We start from the raw sequence: 18,180 nt of genomic DNA, 5'->3' as shown, positions 1-18,180 counted from the left end.
GAAAAATTAAATGCATTTAAATATATTTTATTTGTTTATCCAAGACCAAACCAAAAATCTTTTACCTGGGCTGGATTTAGGTAGTTATGGACCTTACAATTCAAGTTATTAAGCTTACAACTCTCTTTTAGGCTCAGGTACGCACACCCTAATTCAGCGGGTGATCAAAAGAAAAAAGCTTGGCCTCTTCTTGTCGCACAAACTGAGCTAAGGCAGTTCTGTCTTCGCAGTTTCTTTAGCAAAAACAACAATGGCCGGTAGCAGCAGCAGCCTACATTCCTCTGCTTCATCCTCCCACAAGCTTCTTGCTTCAAGAAAGGTCTTTAGCTCTTCATTATTTCATGGTTTTCAAAGGCATTGCAGATACAGATTCATTGCATCCTTCCCTTCTTCGCATGCCACCTCTAGTATGCTCTTCTTTTGTTTCCACTCTTTTTTTATATCTCGTTATTCTGCTACGGTTATACTTTCGCTAAGATTTATTCCTTTGTCACTAGTTCTAACTTGAAATTCCTGATCTTTTTGTTCTTGCAGGATCTTTTTCTTGCTTGTCTATAAAATGTGCTGTACGTTTTCGACCTTGCATCGATATACACAAGGTACTTGATTCAATATGTTGTTGATACGGGTCCCCACCAGTTGTAATTCTCATCATGGTTCTAACAGCCATCTTCACAATTATTGGATTTTCTTACCTTTCTTTCGTTGTTTAATCCTGTAAGATTTACCAATTTGAATGCTTTTAGAAATTGTTTAAAAGTGTGTAAACTGTGACAGATAAGTTTACGAGTGAGAGTGATTTGATTGCTATTTTAAGTACCCTTTTTGAATTTATACGTCAATTGTCCAATTGGTGATTTGGTTGCTTGTGTTTTAACAAATAGAATCAAGGAGTTGCATTTTAGCAACATTCAGTTTTTATTGGCTATTCTATTCTTGAAGTGAATTTTGAAATTGGGTTCTTAATCTCAATTGTCGCCCTACTTTTGTGTTGGGTTGTCCTCGAGTGAAAATGGGTTTAGGTTTGTGTTTAAATTATGATTTGTTTTTCAGGGTAAAGTGAAACAAATTGTTGGGTCTACCCTCCAGGATTTGGAGGACGATGGTTCAGCTCTTGTGACAAATTTTGAATCAGATAAGACTGCAGCAGAGTTTGCAAATTTGTATAAAGAAGATGGGCTCATGGGTGGCCATGTGATTATGCTTGGAGCTGATGATTTAAGCAAAGCCACAGCCATTGAAGCCTTGCGTGCCTATCCTGGTAGATCTATGTGTTTTCTGTCTCTGGTGGATTGGATTTGTTCTCTACTGTTTGAGATGTTAGCTTTTGCCATTTCTGTGGTTCTTTCAGAAAATGATTCCAGCAAAATACAATTTTACCTATCCCGCAAATAATTCATTGCGGTTGATGGTAGCCTATGGTTTGTGTAACTTCTTCTCTATTTAAGGATACACCCTTACATAGAACAAAGATGATTTTATTTGGTCTGTTCTGTTGTTTACTTGTATTTGTGTTGGCTGAAAAAAAATGAGCTCTGTTTGCCGAAGATATTCTGGATCTACTGGCACAATTGGGGAAATTTGCAATTAAGGTGCTGTTTTATATGTAACATGTGAGAGTGCTAATTTCCTCAAACACAGAAAAAAAAAAGATCATGTTATAATTTATACTGAGATTTTCAAATGCCGTCAACTGTATAATGAATATGGTCTTTTACTTCTGTATAGTTGATGGGATTTTTAAAACTTACAGATTTTTCCTCTGCTGAACTTACTGCGAGGATTCAAAAAATCTAGGCGGCTTGCAAGTTGGAGGTGGTATCAATGTAAACAATGCTTTGAGCTACATAGAAGAAGGAGCCAGCCATGTTATTGTTACTTCAGTATGTTAAGAACTTTTTTTCTCTCTTTTTACATTCAATTGCATCATGTTATGCTTTCTTTTTTAAAAAAAGTTGGCTCTGATAGTTTTATAGAATTTTCAGTCTAATTCCTTTGTTTGCCATGCTTTATTTTCTCTGGTATATTTGTAGTTCCTGCTACTAGGACGCATATATTTATATTTAACACAGGGTGAGAAGAAGAAAACAGTATAAAAGAGCAATCTCAGCAGAATAAAGTCTAAAAGATGGAATAAAATTGAAGCTGCAATGAGATAAAAGGTTTAGGGTTCACCAAGAAACCTCAAAAATCTTAATAGATTGATGAATAACAAAGGATGTTTATTAAAATAACCCTAGCAACCTGTTTATACTAGTTAAAGCCCTAGTCTTAGTCACCATGTAAAACAACTTAACCTCCATGGAAATACTATAAAATGTCAAATGCTAATCACATGACACATATAAATAATTAAATAACCCAAATATCAGAAATAAAATAAAATGAAATCTATAGAAAGTCCTTGCATCAATAATGCTCTTTATTAGGAAGTGCTCCTAGGAGCGTAAAGTCCATGTGATAGTGGTAAATATTTTGAGTATTGTGTTTTAATGTGCTTAGAACAGGGTCACGTTAAGTACCCTTGAAGAAAGTATCCCTGGAAATCCCTTATTTTCATTTATCATCCTTTTGTTAATTTTCTTATTACATTTTTCTTTAAATAGCTTTTTTGTGTTTCTCTCACAGTATGTCTTTAACAATGGTCAAATGGACCTAGAAAGGCTGAAAGACCTTGTTCGTGTTGTTGGAAAGCAGAAGCTTGTTTTAGACCTTAGCTGCAGAAAAAAGGTAAGAAATCAATTGTCACACATTTCTCTCTTGTTGTAAGCATTGACTATGACTTAGAGATATCCAATTCGAATTGGGAGTTGTGTGTGAACATTTGAAATTTCTACAACTTAATTTTTAATTACTGCTGGTATTTTATGTTTTATATAGTTGTGCTGATGGCATGTCTCAAGTATTGTAGCCTAAACAATTTATCTTTAAAGACATAGTGCCATCTCCGTTCACAAATTAAAAGGTACTTTATTTTCAACAACTTCTTGTAATGACCTTCTATGTGCTGTCTCTGATGTGCAGGAAGGTAGATATGCAATTGTCACTGATAGATGGCAGAAGTTCAGTGATGTATATCTTGATGAGAAAGTATTAGAATTTCTTGCAAACTATGCTGATGAGTTTTTGGTTCATGGTGTTGATGTTGAAGGCAAAAGGTAAGTTTTGAGTGTTGCGTCGTTGCCTTAAGTGCTCTACTTTCATTTCTCCTGTAAGTTTTATCATCTAGTTTATGTTAGATATATAAATAGTGGCAGATAATGATCGTGACTCAATTTAGGAGATATTTACTTTTCATCAACCTTATCTTTTCTTCTCCCAAAACCTGTCACTGCATGGTTTCTGCTTGCTTTTTTGTGCTTTCCATTGTGAGTAATATGATCGTTCTATTACATATCTCTGAATTCAGCGCTATGAGTTCTTGTTGGAAGACTGGTCTCTGATTGATCTGCTGCTTCTTTTGGTAATGAATTCATGATTTCGGTAATACATCAAAGCTACATATCATACAACACTTTGGAATTATTGAAGTAATCAGTAAAGCCTGGAGCAGATTTAATGTGTTCAGGAAGCAGGAAAGAAATGTGTTCAATCAGTTACTATATACCCTACAATAGCGATGCTTTTAATGTGGAATCTAAAACCTCTTCTTCTGAAACTTCTTCAACTCTCTGGGGCTTTTTCTTTTTCACTGGAGAACTAAACCATTTCAGAACATTGATGCTATTCTGCTCTCTAATTTTAGGCACAACATGATAGTATCTTCTTTCCAGGATTTTCTTAAAAAAAAAAAAAGTTAATCCTATAAAACTCCTTTTCGTTATATTTACACCACATGCACCAAACTACTACTTATTGCAGGTTGGGAATTGATGAAGAGCTCGTGGCATTGCTTGGCAGGCACTCACCAGTAAGTGACTTAGGAGTATCATTTTCTTATGGACATGAAACTGACCCTTCTTACTGAATCCACGATTAACAGCTTCTAACTGGAACACTAGCTTTTTGTAATGGAACAAGACACAGCAGATCACTAGGCATTTATATGTGCCTGTCTTTATGCACTGTTTTAATGTATGGATTGCTAATGGTTTCTGTTTGGGTGTGTCAGATTCCTGTGACTTATGCTGGCGGTGTGACAGTAATGAATGATTTAGAGAGAATAAAGGTGGCAGGGGACAGGCGCGTGGACGTTACTGTGGGCAGTGCTCTTGATATATTTGGGGGTAACTTGCCATACAAAGATGTTGTGTCTTGGCATACGCAGCAGGAGACTTTGATGGTTTAGTTCCTTCTAATTGTTGTGTTTTGTATGATCCCACACTTAAAGTTCAAGTTTCATTTAGTTTTTGAAGTTTCTCAGATCTTTATAGATGATGCATGTAGACTGCAAAGGATTCCTAGTTGTTTCTTGTTTTTTTCTGCATTTTGTTTTGGCAACCTCATATGATCTGGGTTTAAGATGACTTTCGAAGTTGGGATTCTGGTGTGGGTTATAACTTATAACAATCAAGAGATAAAAAGAAGATGAAACACCACAGCTAAAGAAAGGAGACAACAAAACAGAGAAGCTTAGCTCAACTCAACATAATATAAACTAAGGAAAAGTGACTCTCAAAATAACTTGTAAAACACAGGAATTAAATTAAATATTAATAGAAGTTTTCCAAGACTACCAGAAAGTTTTCAAGACAGCTACTTTTTAGGAAAACATGATGGAATACTATATGTTCCGGGTGGAAAAGAACTTATCTAGGAGTTAGGATCATGTTTACCATAATAGGCTGATAAATCTCGAATATTGAAAGTAGAATGAGTCTAGATATTTGAAGGAAGCTTAATTTTGTAGACATTGTGATTAATCTTCTCTGGTATTTGGCATAGACTGATTTTCTTTTCCTTGAGCTTGTTGTGAGAACCAACATGAAGTCTTTCCTTTCCAAATAAACCCAAACAAGATCTCCTTTATTAAAAAGCTTGATGGACATTTGTAGCCTCTTGGTATTTGAACCTTATAACGTCTTCTTGAATTCATATCGAAGTAGACTTAGCTTTCTTTTTGGACACAGGAGAACTTTGAACAGTTGCTAGATATAGTTAATGCCTAGACACCATCCCATAAATGGTTTGAAATGGACTCTTCATAGTAGAACGATTCACAATTGAACTATAAGCAAATTGAGCTTGGGTAAGCACCAAATGCCATTGTTTAGGCCTTTCAGAAGCAAAACTTTGAAGTTTGTTTCTAGAATTTGATTCATTACGTCAGTTTGCCGATCAGTTGAAAATGATAAGTATTGCTATAAAGCAAACTAGTCACAATTCATTTTCACAAATGCCTCCAAAATTGAATCAGAAAATTAGTGTCACGATCAAAAGTAAAAGAAATCGGAAAAGCATGAAATTTCACTAGACCACTGAAACTAAAGATCAGAAACATAGAACCATCTATAGTCTTTTCACAAGTAATGAAATGTTTCATTTTAGAATAATTATCAACAGCAACAAAGATAGAATCGAAACCCCTTTGACTTTGGCAAACCAATCACAAAATTCATACTTACATCTTTCTTATGAGCTTTCAGAATTTCAAATGAGTATAAGCTGATATTTTGAGCTTGACCCTTGCAAGTTTGGCAAATTATGCACTCTTTCATAAAACGAGTGACATCATGATAGATAGCTTGCTAAATACAGATCTTTAACAAGAAGTACAAACTTGTTCGATCCAAAATGTCCACTTAAATCTCTTAAGTGAAGTTCTTTGACGATGTATTCTTAAAAGAACATTTTGGAAGGCATGTGTAAGATCCATTGAATAAAAAGTCATATCGAAGCATATACCCTTCGTAATTACCTTCCTTGCAAGTCTCCACACATTAAAAAAATCCCCATCATCTTTGTACAAGTCTCGGATAGAATTAAAGCCTTCAAGTTGAACACTCATTGTGTTTAGAAGTGTAACGTCAAATAATTTCTTAACGTTATAAACTTCCTTGAGCCTTGAACTCAAGAAAATATGGTAATGTTTTTTGTTTGATTGAGTTTCTCTTAAATATTATTTAAATATTAATATCATGTTATCAACAACACATCAACACATTGATGTGTCCATCGTAATTATAATATACCCAACTATTTTGGATTTTATCCAATCCCGACATATAACAACATTATATTAGTCTAATCTTACCATTTTAATATTTTGTATTTGTTTGATGCATACACAATATAATAATTAAATATGTTAAGCAATACAATCCAATTCATGAAAAATACAAAAGGGCAAAGTCATGATATATTATAGCCTAGTAAATAAACTCTAACAACAACATTATAAATATCATAAATTTTAAATTTGTTTGCATATTAAAATAAATCCTTTTACACTCTTGAGCCCTTTATATCTTAAATATCTTGACCACGGTATGATAATTAATTTTCCTGCAAGGAATTGGTGTGTGTGTGTCTATATATATATATATATATATATATATATATATATATATATATATATATATATATATATATATATATATATATATATATATATACCTCTTTATTTTTTAACTCAATACATAATTAAAATCACATTATTCATAAATAATACAAATTATCAACTAGCTCCTTAAATTACCCATTTTACTTAAAGGTGTTTTCATGTATTGTCATAAACTTTCCACATCAGTTCATGCTTACATTTCATTTTCTTTACTTGTTATTCAAGGTCTTATTTGACTCGATAAGCAATATCTTACCTCATTAGATAACTACACCACATACTTAAAAGTAACATTAATTTTCTTTGAATTATCGAACAATTCAATTCTTTAACTTAATTTTTATGCTATCAATTTGCATGCTTGGCCTCAGGGTACTTTCCTTTTATTTTTATGTCGGTTCAGGTTAATATCCTAATACTCTTAGCTTACCATCACAACGAACTTATTGCCACTAAAAACCACATATCTAGTGCATAGATAATTTCAACCCTAGGTAAATCATTTACTATGGGTTTAAAATATCACAACAAATTCTTCCTCGTGCATTCAACATTAAACCAAAACTCTCCTCGCTCCTTACGTTAGATAATCATTTGGTAGTCATTTTCCATACACAACTCCATCAGTGTTAATAAAACTTTCCTTTCATATAAATAGTCATACAATCTTTTGTTATCATATAATTTTATCATTTAAAACATTTTCTATGATATTTTACACATACACAATAATTTAATTCTTAAAATGTGACAATTACGTACACCTTATCAAAATAATTTTAAAATACGATACACATACACCCTTAGAATTTTTTTATGTACAGTACCCAACAGTCAATGGGTTTTCATTCTTTCATTATTTTGTTATTGACCAAGTCAACTACACTTTCTATTTTTTGTTTTCATACGATATAATTCTTCATCTCCATCCTTCACGGGGATTAGATTTTCATTAATTTATTCTTATTAATTCAATAATCAATATCATAGATGTAAATTTACTATCTTTATTTAACAACGTGTTATACTTAGCCAACATTTAATACCACAAATACAATTCCTTCACAATATGATACAACTATGTCACTACTTAAAGATTTTACAACATTTTACATATACATGATTACAATTTCATATCTCTTTAATACACTCAATCAAAATAATTCAAGTACATCTTACTCACTTATATAATTTTTAGAGCAATAATATATTTATTCTCGTATAACTTGCTCGTCATTTATAATCTCATTGTCTAGGTGATTTTTCCAACACTTCTACAACATAGTTTCACATGACATTAAGCAGATCCTCTAATCTAAAACTTCATTTCAATACCAATACTAAAATATCAGTCACTAGTACCTCGCACTAACGCCTCTAATATCTCACAAATACAAGTCAAATCCATAATATCAATTATCAATGCATCACACTGAAGCCTCTAGTATCCCATGAATACTAGTTAAATCATCAATCACAGTCATCAATGCGGTCATTAGTGCATCACACTATCGCCTCTAGTATCGCACGTATGCTAGTTAGATCATCAATCTCGGTCATCAATGCATCATACCGATGCCTTTAATATCCTATAAATAGTCAAATCATCAATCTCAATCATCAGTACTTCCCATTAACACCTCTGGTATCCCACAAATACTAGTCAAATCCCAAACCTTTTCATTTCACTTTCCATAATTAGTAATAATAAAGTCTATAATTAGACAAATAGAAAATAAATGAATTAAAAAAATTTAAATAATAATCATTAAAGGAGCAAAATTGTTACCATTAGCTCATTACAGAGCACTAGCCCTATCACCGAGTAACTAGTCTCTTTCTTATTTTTTTTCATGGCACATAATACAATTAATATCAATGCATGATACATTTAAAGAATTTTAATATACAAAAAACTTAAGAATATTTCTTAACAAGAAAAGGTGCAAAGCACTCATCTAGAGTTTGTGTTCATGTTGTTGCTCCCTACTACTATTCTGATCTAACAACCTTCTATGTATCAACAGGGTTTAAGTGTGTTTGGTATTGTGGTAGCTGTTGTGATTGTGGTTTGAAAAAAGTTATTTTATAAAAAGTGCTTTTAGTTGAGGTAGATTTGGTATTTATGTATGTTTGATTAAAACTATGGTTGAAATTGAGGTTAAACAAAAAGTAGTTTAATGTGTTTGGTTAATGATGCTTTTGAAATTGAGGTTATAAAATAATTTTAAAAAATATATATTAATATTTATGGTTTTTAATTTAAATATTGTAGATTTAACTATTGTTATTATATCATGAAATAAATAATACTTTATATAAAATATTTTTCATTGTTCCATTAAACTATCTACAATTTCATCACGTATGAAATATATCTGACAAGGACTACAATTTTTTTAGTTTCATAAGCGCGCGACAACATCAGGTAAAATATAATTAGGATCAAAATTGGAATTGCTATTAAATTCTGCAAATGCTACATCATCAAGCGATCTCTGTCTAATTTACGTAGTGTCATTGAATAATGTTAAACACTAGTTTTTCGAATAAAACACAATTAAAAAATTAAAAAATAAAAAATAATTTTTATTTTTTATTTTACTGAGTCGAACCCGATTCAATGCATGTTGAGCTTTGGACCAGACCCGGTCTAGCCGGAACTGGTCCGACCGGAACAGTGTAGCATGAACAATGCGTGAAAAGCACGAATTTCTTGCTTTTCTTTCCCTGCATTTCGGATGCAAAAATAATATGGGACCCATGAATAGTAAATCTTGTTTTCATCTTTACCAAACGACTTAAATATGTGGTTTAATTAAAACGCAGTCACAGCGGCGTAAACAAACAGACTCTTAATCATCATCATCACATCAACCATTATAAGTGTTTCATTCCAATTATTATTTAACTAATATTCTCTAATCAACAACAAAAAAACCCTTAAAATCCCACACGCAATGAACACTTTCTATATTCATATTCATTCTTATAAGTTTAATTGTTAAAACCCTTGATTTCATAACAATTAAAAAAACAAATAAAACAAATAGTAGGTCCTCCCCTCATTACAAGGAGTTTTAGCTTAATAGCCTAACTTAGAGAAATCATAAGTTTCCCTTTTGCTTCTCATTTTGGTAATTTATTTTTAAATACAACTAGTCACATTTTAACATACATCTACACACTCAAAATATAATTCGATAAGCCTATTTTTTTTATTTCTAATTTGGTTTAAACCTTAAAGATGGTTTTCTTGGGTTTCTATTCAAACTTCCTAGTAACTTAGTCATGCAAATACATCTCAAAATTCTCATTTAACAAAATATCATATCAATTCAAGGCAATAATTAAATTTTCCCCTATTTACTTAGTTTTAGTCAATTCTTATTTCAAGAGGAACATAAGTTCCTTTCATAATTTTATGAAATTAGCTTAATGGCCATTCATTAAGCATATGAGACAACACAATTAATCACAAATAACATAATAATTCAAGGCACGACTCAATTCTCCCTCTAATTTTCCTTGTTGGTCAAATTGCCTTGTAAAGAGGTATGGATTTTTTTTTCAAAAATCCTTCTTAATTTCTCATTAGTCATTCATGTTACACTTTACCAAACATATTTCAATCCAAATATCTCAACAATTTAAACAAATAAAACCCTTTTTCTTTTCTTCATCCTAGGCTAAAACTAGTATTCAAAAGAAATATAGGTTCTCTTTTAAACTTTCATACAATTGACATCATACTCAATCTTTAAATACATCACATTATGTTGATCGGTTATGCTTATAAAAGGGATTCAAGTTTTCCTTTCAAATTTCTCACTAATTCCATATTTTTCACCAGTTATTTATGCCCAAGAACATGTTTCTACACAAATATCATCATTCCATACTACCCAACATACAAAAGTCAAAGTTCCATAATGTACATATAACTCACCAAGCTTCAAAACATGTTAGAATCATAACTAATAATTACATGAGTTGTTCTTACCTCCTAACTCACCAAGCTTCAAAACATGTTAAAATCATAACTAATGATGATATGAGTAGTTCTTACTTTCTAATAGTAAGGAATCAAGAAGAAATTTGCAAGAAAACCCAAGTTTTCTTAACGTTATTCACTTTCTCTTTCTAACTTACAATTTTTCTCTTTTCCAAGCTTAGAACCCTTAAAAAACTTGAATCCTCCCTTTCGGTCCTTCTAAAACCTTTGCTTGTCACTTAAACCTAGTTATTTTTGGCATTTCTCTCAATTTAATCTCAAAATGGTCTAAGAAAATGAAGGAGACAAACCTCTCCCTTTACTTCTATTGGACAACCCATTTTATGGTCAAATGTGTTATTTTTTTCTCTCTAATTATAGTTTTACCTTATAATATCTTTATAAAACATACCTGGCCTCTAACCTAATTCTTAAGATGTTGTCAAACTCTAATTGACTTGAAATTTTAACTCAAGATAGGAAAATATATCAAAAGATACCTTGTAAACTTTTAGCTTGATTCAATAATCAGATTGAAAGTTATGTACAATAAAGTAAAGCTGGTTAGTTTATGATTTTTCATCAAAAATTTGAATTTCTTCAGTCCATCCTTGCATAAAATCATATTAGACATTCTTCTTGATCCTTGAGACCATTTTCTTATTCCCATAATATTTTTTTGGAAATAGTAATAAGTTCTCATTAGCATAACCAATCAAAAGGAAGTGTCACAACATTCTCTTTCCGATGGTCTGGCGTGTGTGCACGGTGGTGTAGTGATTAGGCTCCGATAGAAATTTTTATTTTCCTCTCTATTTCTCTCTTTTCACCTCGAGTTTCATGCTAACCTTTCCAAAAATTAAATGCATCATGTTAATTTGTATTTGTATCGATTTTGGACTTTATTCTTTTGATTGCTATTTGTTTTGCTTTTAATGCTTTTTAGGTTGATTTCTTTTTTAATTTCATCTCTTGATATTTTATTTTATTTTATTTTATTTTTATATCCAATTTAGTCCCTTTTTTGTTTTTTATTATTTTATTGATTTATGGTTTTTTTTTCAATTTTGTACCTCAATATTTTATTTCATTTAGTTTTTGTATCCAATTTGGTCCTCATTTTTTTGTTGCTATTTTTTTTTATCATTTTATTGATTTATTTTATTTTTCAATTTAGTCTTTCATTATTTTATTTCATTCAGTTTTTATATTAAATCTGGTCATCATTCATTTAATTGCTATTTGTTTTGTTTTTTAATTTTGGATGATTAGGAATTTTGCTTTATGATTTTTTCAAGTTTGCCCTCTATGGGGTAATTCTGATCTCATTATTTAAGTCACGGGTTTCAAAAATTAGCTTGGTTTAACTTCGCTCTTTTTTAGGTCCTCTTTTTAAAATTAGTTTTTTTTTTCAATTTCATCTTTTGACATTAAGTTATTGGGCCTTGAGTTTCATGATTTTTTATGCTTTTTTTTGTGAGGTTATCCTGATCTCATATCTTAGGTCGTGGGTTAGTCAAGATAATACAGGTTGACTCTAGGTTTCTTTATGTTTTTTAATTCATTGTTTTCAATTTTTCCTTTCATCATTTAGTTTGTTTAAGAGTTGACCTCCATTGTTATATTTATTTTTTCTATACAGGGTTATCCCGGTTTCATGAATGAGCCTCAAATTTAGCATTATAACTTGAGTAGGGTTTTTTTTTTATATTTTTTTCAATTCAACCTTCAACGTTTGATTTGCTAATAATTGAGCTTATATGTATTTTTATTATTCTCTTTGTAACTTTATCTTATTCTCATTCAATTTTTATTTTATTATCAAATAAGATCGTTGAGACCTTTTAAGAATATTTAAAGGGTATCTTTTTATAATATTGAAAGGAGTTTATTTTTGGCAAGATGTCATTTTTTCAATTAATCATTGACCTTTTTTATTTTATTTTTATTTTTATTTTTATTAATTTTTAAATTATATTATTAAATTAACTGAGATTATTAAACCTATTTGAATCAATAACCTGGGTCCTAATTTTTTATTACTCCTTTAAAAACGCTATCATTATTTAGGCTTTTTTATGTTAAGAGAAATTCTACACATCCCACGGTAGGTTGTGAGCCACCTATCTAGTTTGCAATTAAAGCTAGTACAATGATAAGTCCTAAGTAACCAAGAAAAATTAGAGTAACAAAAAAAAATAGTTGATACCTTCCCATACCATTTAAATTGATTTCATTTCTTAAATAATTATATTATAAATGGATGTTTAGATGGACCTTATTTAAATGGTTTTTTATTAATTTTATTTTACAAGAAATATGAGTTGTGACTGCAATATCTTTTTGCTAAATATTGCTTGACCTCATAAAATAAAGTGAGAAATAAACATAAAATTCAGCTTTCTCAGTGCAAAATGCAATAATATAATTCTAAACACATTATAATATAAATTTATTTTCTAATAAACTTGAGAGTCATATGTCTAGCTTGTCCCTTTTAAAACGTGCCAAAACATTGTATATATGCAATTTTATATATTTTTTATTATCAAGGTTTTTCTTCCTTGTTTTAGAAATTAAATTTCTTGATTTTCATGAAAAAAATTGAACTAAAAATTATTGGCACTTGGATGAGATTGAATTTGCACTTGGTAATAAAGAAGACATAATTAAGCATTTATGTTAAAATATTCAATATAAAACGTTAAATTTTCTATAAAATGATTTTGTTTTTTATATTGGATAAAAAATATTGACAAAAAGTCTTTAAAATACATGAAAGTTCTTAAATGAAAATTTTAAAAGTAAAATTGATATAAGAAATTGTTTAGAGATACACTGAAACTAACTATATAATTAATTAGATTGTATTTTTAAAATTTTAAGGTTTGTCCATAAAAGAAATTCACAGGAAGGCATACCTTCCTTGAGTGTACTGATACGCTAGTTTAATTAAATTATTTAGATTTCTTTATACATTTTAGTATAAAAAGTAACTAGATATCTGTTGTATTTTGTCCAAATCCGTATATTACTTGGCTTTTCTACCGCCTGAATATTTTCTGCTCACAAAAAAGTTTTTTTTTTTTTTTTAACTATCCTTTCCTGTTTACATAAACTCTTACAAACCCTTAAAAAATAAATAAAGTCTAAGCAATTATTATAGGGATCAATTACTACACGGATTAATGAGAAAGGCTACGAGGTCTTGATTTTATTAGCTATTTGACTCCGACTTAACTGGGTTCAAAAAAAAATTCAAAAAAAGTTTCTTAAAGGGTCGCATGCTTTTTAATACTTAAAAAAAAAAAGCAGCGCGTTATCTACATGTCTATTAAAAATTAAAAAAAAATCAGGTTTATTGTTTTAGACAAGTTGAAAAAAATAAAAATATATTATATAAACTTTTCTCGTTAAAAGGAATTCATTAACATTAAAACCATCTATTTTTATGGCTGAAATCGATCTTAACCAAGATTTTTTTTCTCTATTACTAGAATCCAACAAATTTCTCTCTTTTCTTTAAAATTAGAGATCAAAATATAAAAAAATAAAGTTTTAAATCAAAATTAAATGTCATAATTTGTTAGGTATTGAAAATTTATAATTTGAAAAGTTGGAGAACCAAACTATATATTTAGTCTCATAGAAAAACCATCTTTTTTTAATCTTGTTTTTTATCTTAGTCTTTTATTTTTAAATCTTGTTCTTTTTTAATTAATATGTTTTAATTGATTATTAATTTAGATCGGTATAATAAAAAATATTAAAAAAAAAAAGACAAATCGGAAATCCCCTTAACGAGAAAATTAGCCTGTCTTCTAGAATATTTCTTAATGTATTAGAAAATTAACATGGAGACGTCCGATGGACCAATGAAGAGTCTGTACAGGGAGTGAAGCCCAAAATAGCGTACATGAGCAAAGGTGACCTTTACATAGCCATGGCTAGTCTTTTTCCGACCTTCAAGATTTAATTATTGTGTTTGAAAACGTGATCGTAATTATATTTTTTAAAAAAATTAAAAATTTTTATTAAATTTATTTTTATATTTTTAAATTATTTTAATATGTTGATTTTAAAAATAATTTTAAAAATAAAAAATATTATTTTAATATATTTTTAAATAAAAAACACTTTAAATTATAATAATTAATACTAACCCTAAACAAAAAGGATTTAACAGCACGAAACACGACCTCTCCTGCTGCTGCAACTAGTGGTTCGGAATCTTTTACGTAGAAGAAGCAAACAAATTGGGGGATATGTCAACTTTTCTATTTTTAATAAGGATATAATGACTGTTAATAAACCCTATCAACTTGTTTATTTTTATTAAGGATATAGTTACTGTTATTAAACCCTACAAGTTAAACCAGAACTTGGCTTGGTTTAAGTTTTTAAAAAAATAATGGTAATTAATCCGGTTAAATTTGTGTAATCTAGTGATCAGTTATCTAATATATCCGGTTAAAAACTGATTTAATTTTTATAAAAGAATTAAAATATATTTTTGATTTTTAAAAAAAATTAAAATAAAATTATTTTAATAAATACGAGTTAACTGCTCAACTAATGACTTATATCATAAACCGAATCAGGTGTAATAACTTGTATACAACAAGTTATGGTTTAATTTTATGGTTTGAGCACTTCTACTAGTAATTGGTAATAAATAATGAAGATCTTGTAATTTGTTGAAGTTCTTGGTAACGATGGTGTTTCCTCTATATGATGACAACATTCAAAACATGCCCAGGTTAATTCGAGGGCAGCAAATATATAAGCTAATCTGTCTTTCCCGGTGACCTTAGGAAAGTCTAAGGAACCGGTGGTAAACATCCGGTCACAAGCAACGATTGGGCTTGTAAAATTTTCCGATCGATCCTTCACTGAATAGCAATTATGTTGCTTTGATTTGGATTTTCCACTAATATTTCATTCCATTAAGTTGTTTTGAATTTCATTCCAAAAATAAAATAAAAAAGAAAAAAAAATTGCTTCCATCATGATATACATTTACATGTACATATATATGAAGTTGTTTTTATCGTTATCATACAACGAAAAACTATTCAGTACATCGGAAATTGCACTCCTATATATCTCTGACAAAAACATGAAAATCCTATATATTTTTATAAAATAATGAAATACAATTACTGATGTACACAGTAATTTCTTATAAAACAATAAAAAGAAATTAAATTATTAGCATCCGTCAAATAACACATCTTATATATATATATATATATATATATATATATTAATTATATCCTTAATTAAACAAAGAAACAAGGCGAAATCATGGATATGTATATATATAATCCAAAACCCCATTAATTTTGTCGAGTAGCAATATAGTTAGCAAAATGGTATAATGGGGCAGCCTTGACATGATCGAAGAAAGCAAGACCTTGATTGGCTTCATCGACCAATTGGGCAGCAAATTTCTTGGCCTCGTCTATGCCCATCAGCTTGGGGTAGGTCGCCTTGTCACTCGCCAGATCCTTTCCGGCTGTCTTCCCCAGTTCCTCTGAGGACTTGGTCACATCCAGTATATCATCCACCACCTGAAACAGCAACCCGATAGACCTAGCATATTTCCTAAGTCTTTCGACACTTGTGGCATCTGCACCTCCCATTATCGCCCCACAAACAACCGCTGCCTCTAAGAGCTTTGCTGTTTTATGGACATGAATATACTCCAATGTGCTCAAACTCACTTCTTTACCTTCACTGTCAATGTCCACAATCTGACCTGCCACAAGACCTTTTGATCCAACTGTTGATCCAAGCTCAGCAATGGCTTGGACCACACGGTCCGATGAAACATTCTTGGTGTTCCTAGCTACGTGCTCAAAGGCAAGTGATAGGAGTGCATCGCCAGCAAGAACTGCAGTATCTTCGCCGAATATTTTATGACTTGTGGGCTTACCTCGTCGGAGATCATCGTTGTCCATACAGGGAAGATCATCATGGATTAATGACATGGTGTGGATCATCTCCAGTGCACAAGCCGCTGGCATTGCTAACCCCTCATCTCCTCCCACTAATTCACACGAAGCAATGCATAAAATTGGACGTACACGCTTTCCACCCGCGAGCAGAGAATATCTCATGGCTTCATTGATTTTCTGGGGATGTTGCAAGGGCACTGCCTCATCTAGTGCTTTGTTCACTTGATTTGTCTTGTTGATCATGTACTCCTTAAATTCGAATGCTGGTAAAGGGACCTTCTGTGACTTGTTGCCCACTTCTTGGGATTGAAATGACTGTTTGAAAGATGGGCTTGCAACATAGGTGGCTTGAATTTTCAAGGGCACAAATTTGAGGCGGCCTAATGGGGTTCTTGGCTGGTTGTTTATAAGGCCATTGATGGGTTTTTTGAGGAGAAGCGAATTGTCATAGAAAGAGATTGTTGAAGAGAAGGCCATGACTAAGATGTGATTTTGGGAGAAGGTCAGAGGGACTATTAATGAGATAGGTTCTCAAGAGGGTTGTTGATGATGAGTGCTGTATTTACATGGTAGAAGATGACTGGAAAAGATGCTGATTTAGCATGGCTTATAAGTAATGATTATTCCTTTTTACATGGCTTTGGACCCGTGTGACTCTTGGCTTCATTCGCATGCTCCTAAAGGCATCAAAAGGTTTGGTTTTAATTTTTTTATTATTGAGATTTGAAATTTTATTATATTTAAAATATGATTGATGATTATTTGCTTATGCTTTAAGGGGAAGGCTGTAAAAAAATATCTTTTTTATGAATATATTAGTTAAGATATCATAATTTCAACAGAATGATCTAGTAATGAAGAAAGCATTTTCATTTCCTTTTCTTGATATCCTCTCCTAATTTTTGAAGAAAATTTTTTTATTTAAAATTAAATTTTTTATGTTTTTAAATTGTTTTGATATACTAGTATTTAAAATAATTTTAAAAAAATAAAAAAATATATTATTTTAATATATTTCTTAGCAAATCGCTACATGCTCTTAAATATTTTTTAAATCTGAAAACTAGAATCTAAGAAAAACTGTAAATTATTCTAAATACACTGAAGATGCAATGTAGTTATTTAAAAGTGTGGTTGTGATTGTTTTTCAAAGCATTTTTTACTTAGAAATACATCAAAATAATATTTTTTTATTTTAAAAAAATTATTTTTAACACCAGCGCGTCAAAATAATTTAAAAACACCAAAAAAATATTAATTTGAAATAAATAAAAAATTAAAAAATTTTAAATTTTTTTAAAAATATTTTTGAAACGTAAAAATAAACAACATCTTAGTCTTAATAGACACGAAGAACTATAATACATTAATTAGAATTTTATTATCAGTAAAATCCAAAAAAAAAAAAAAAACTGTTCATTTATTTAGGAGGCTGTCAACATCTCTCCTACATTTAAAACGTATCAAAATTGTTTTTTTCTTTCTATGAATTATTGCACGGAGAAAGAGAGAAAAAACATGTAAATGCAGACAATTGCTAAGTGAAGGAACCATGCATGTGCACTGCATTCTTCTTCTTTTAAACGGGATACACTCACTTACTTTGACACCACAATAATTTGGATTGCAAATTATCAAGTTTCTGTTTTTTTTTCTTTCTTCATGAGTTGACTTGTTTTCCTGCTTAAGAAATTTATTGATTTCTTTCTATTTTAATAAGATTT

At 30.4% G+C, this 18,180-nt stretch overlaps 2 protein-coding genes across 2 annotated transcripts; one reads left to right on the top strand and one right to left on the bottom strand.

The window, feature by feature from the left end:
- The first annotated feature begins 109 nt into the window (after nt 1–109).
- Nucleotides 110–4,426, top strand: LOC133698515 (1-(5-phosphoribosyl)-5-[(5-phosphoribosylamino)methylideneamino] imidazole-4-carboxamide isomerase, chloroplastic-like). The gene is made up of 8 exons (XM_062121463.1): nt 110–407; nt 535–599; nt 1,054–1,261; nt 1,798–1,883; nt 2,629–2,730; nt 3,025–3,158; nt 3,862–3,910; nt 4,112–4,426. The coding sequence occupies exons 1-8, from the start codon at nt 251–253 to the stop codon at nt 4,286–4,288; spliced, it is 978 nt and encodes a 325-aa protein (XP_061977447.1). The 5' UTR covers nt 110–250; the 3' UTR covers nt 4,289–4,426.
- An 11,173-nt stretch (nt 4,427–15,599) lies between these two features.
- LOC133699921 (geranylgeranyl pyrophosphate synthase, chloroplastic-like) lies at nt 15,600–17,043 on the bottom strand. The gene has a single exon (XM_062123439.1). The coding sequence runs from the start codon at nt 16,931–16,933 to the stop codon at nt 15,836–15,838; it is 1,098 nt and encodes a 365-aa protein (XP_061979423.1). The 5' UTR covers nt 16,934–17,043; the 3' UTR covers nt 15,600–15,835.
- Nucleotides 17,044–18,180: the final 1,137 nt, after the last annotated feature.

This window comes from Populus nigra, chromosome 7 (genome assembly GCF_951802175.1).
Source record: "Populus nigra chromosome 7, ddPopNigr1.1, whole genome shotgun sequence".
Classification (NCBI taxonomy): Eukaryota; Viridiplantae; Streptophyta; class Magnoliopsida; order Malpighiales; family Salicaceae; genus Populus; species Populus nigra.
The sequence above is the reverse complement of the archived record's forward strand: the minus strand, read 5'-3'. Positions and strand labels throughout refer to the sequence as shown.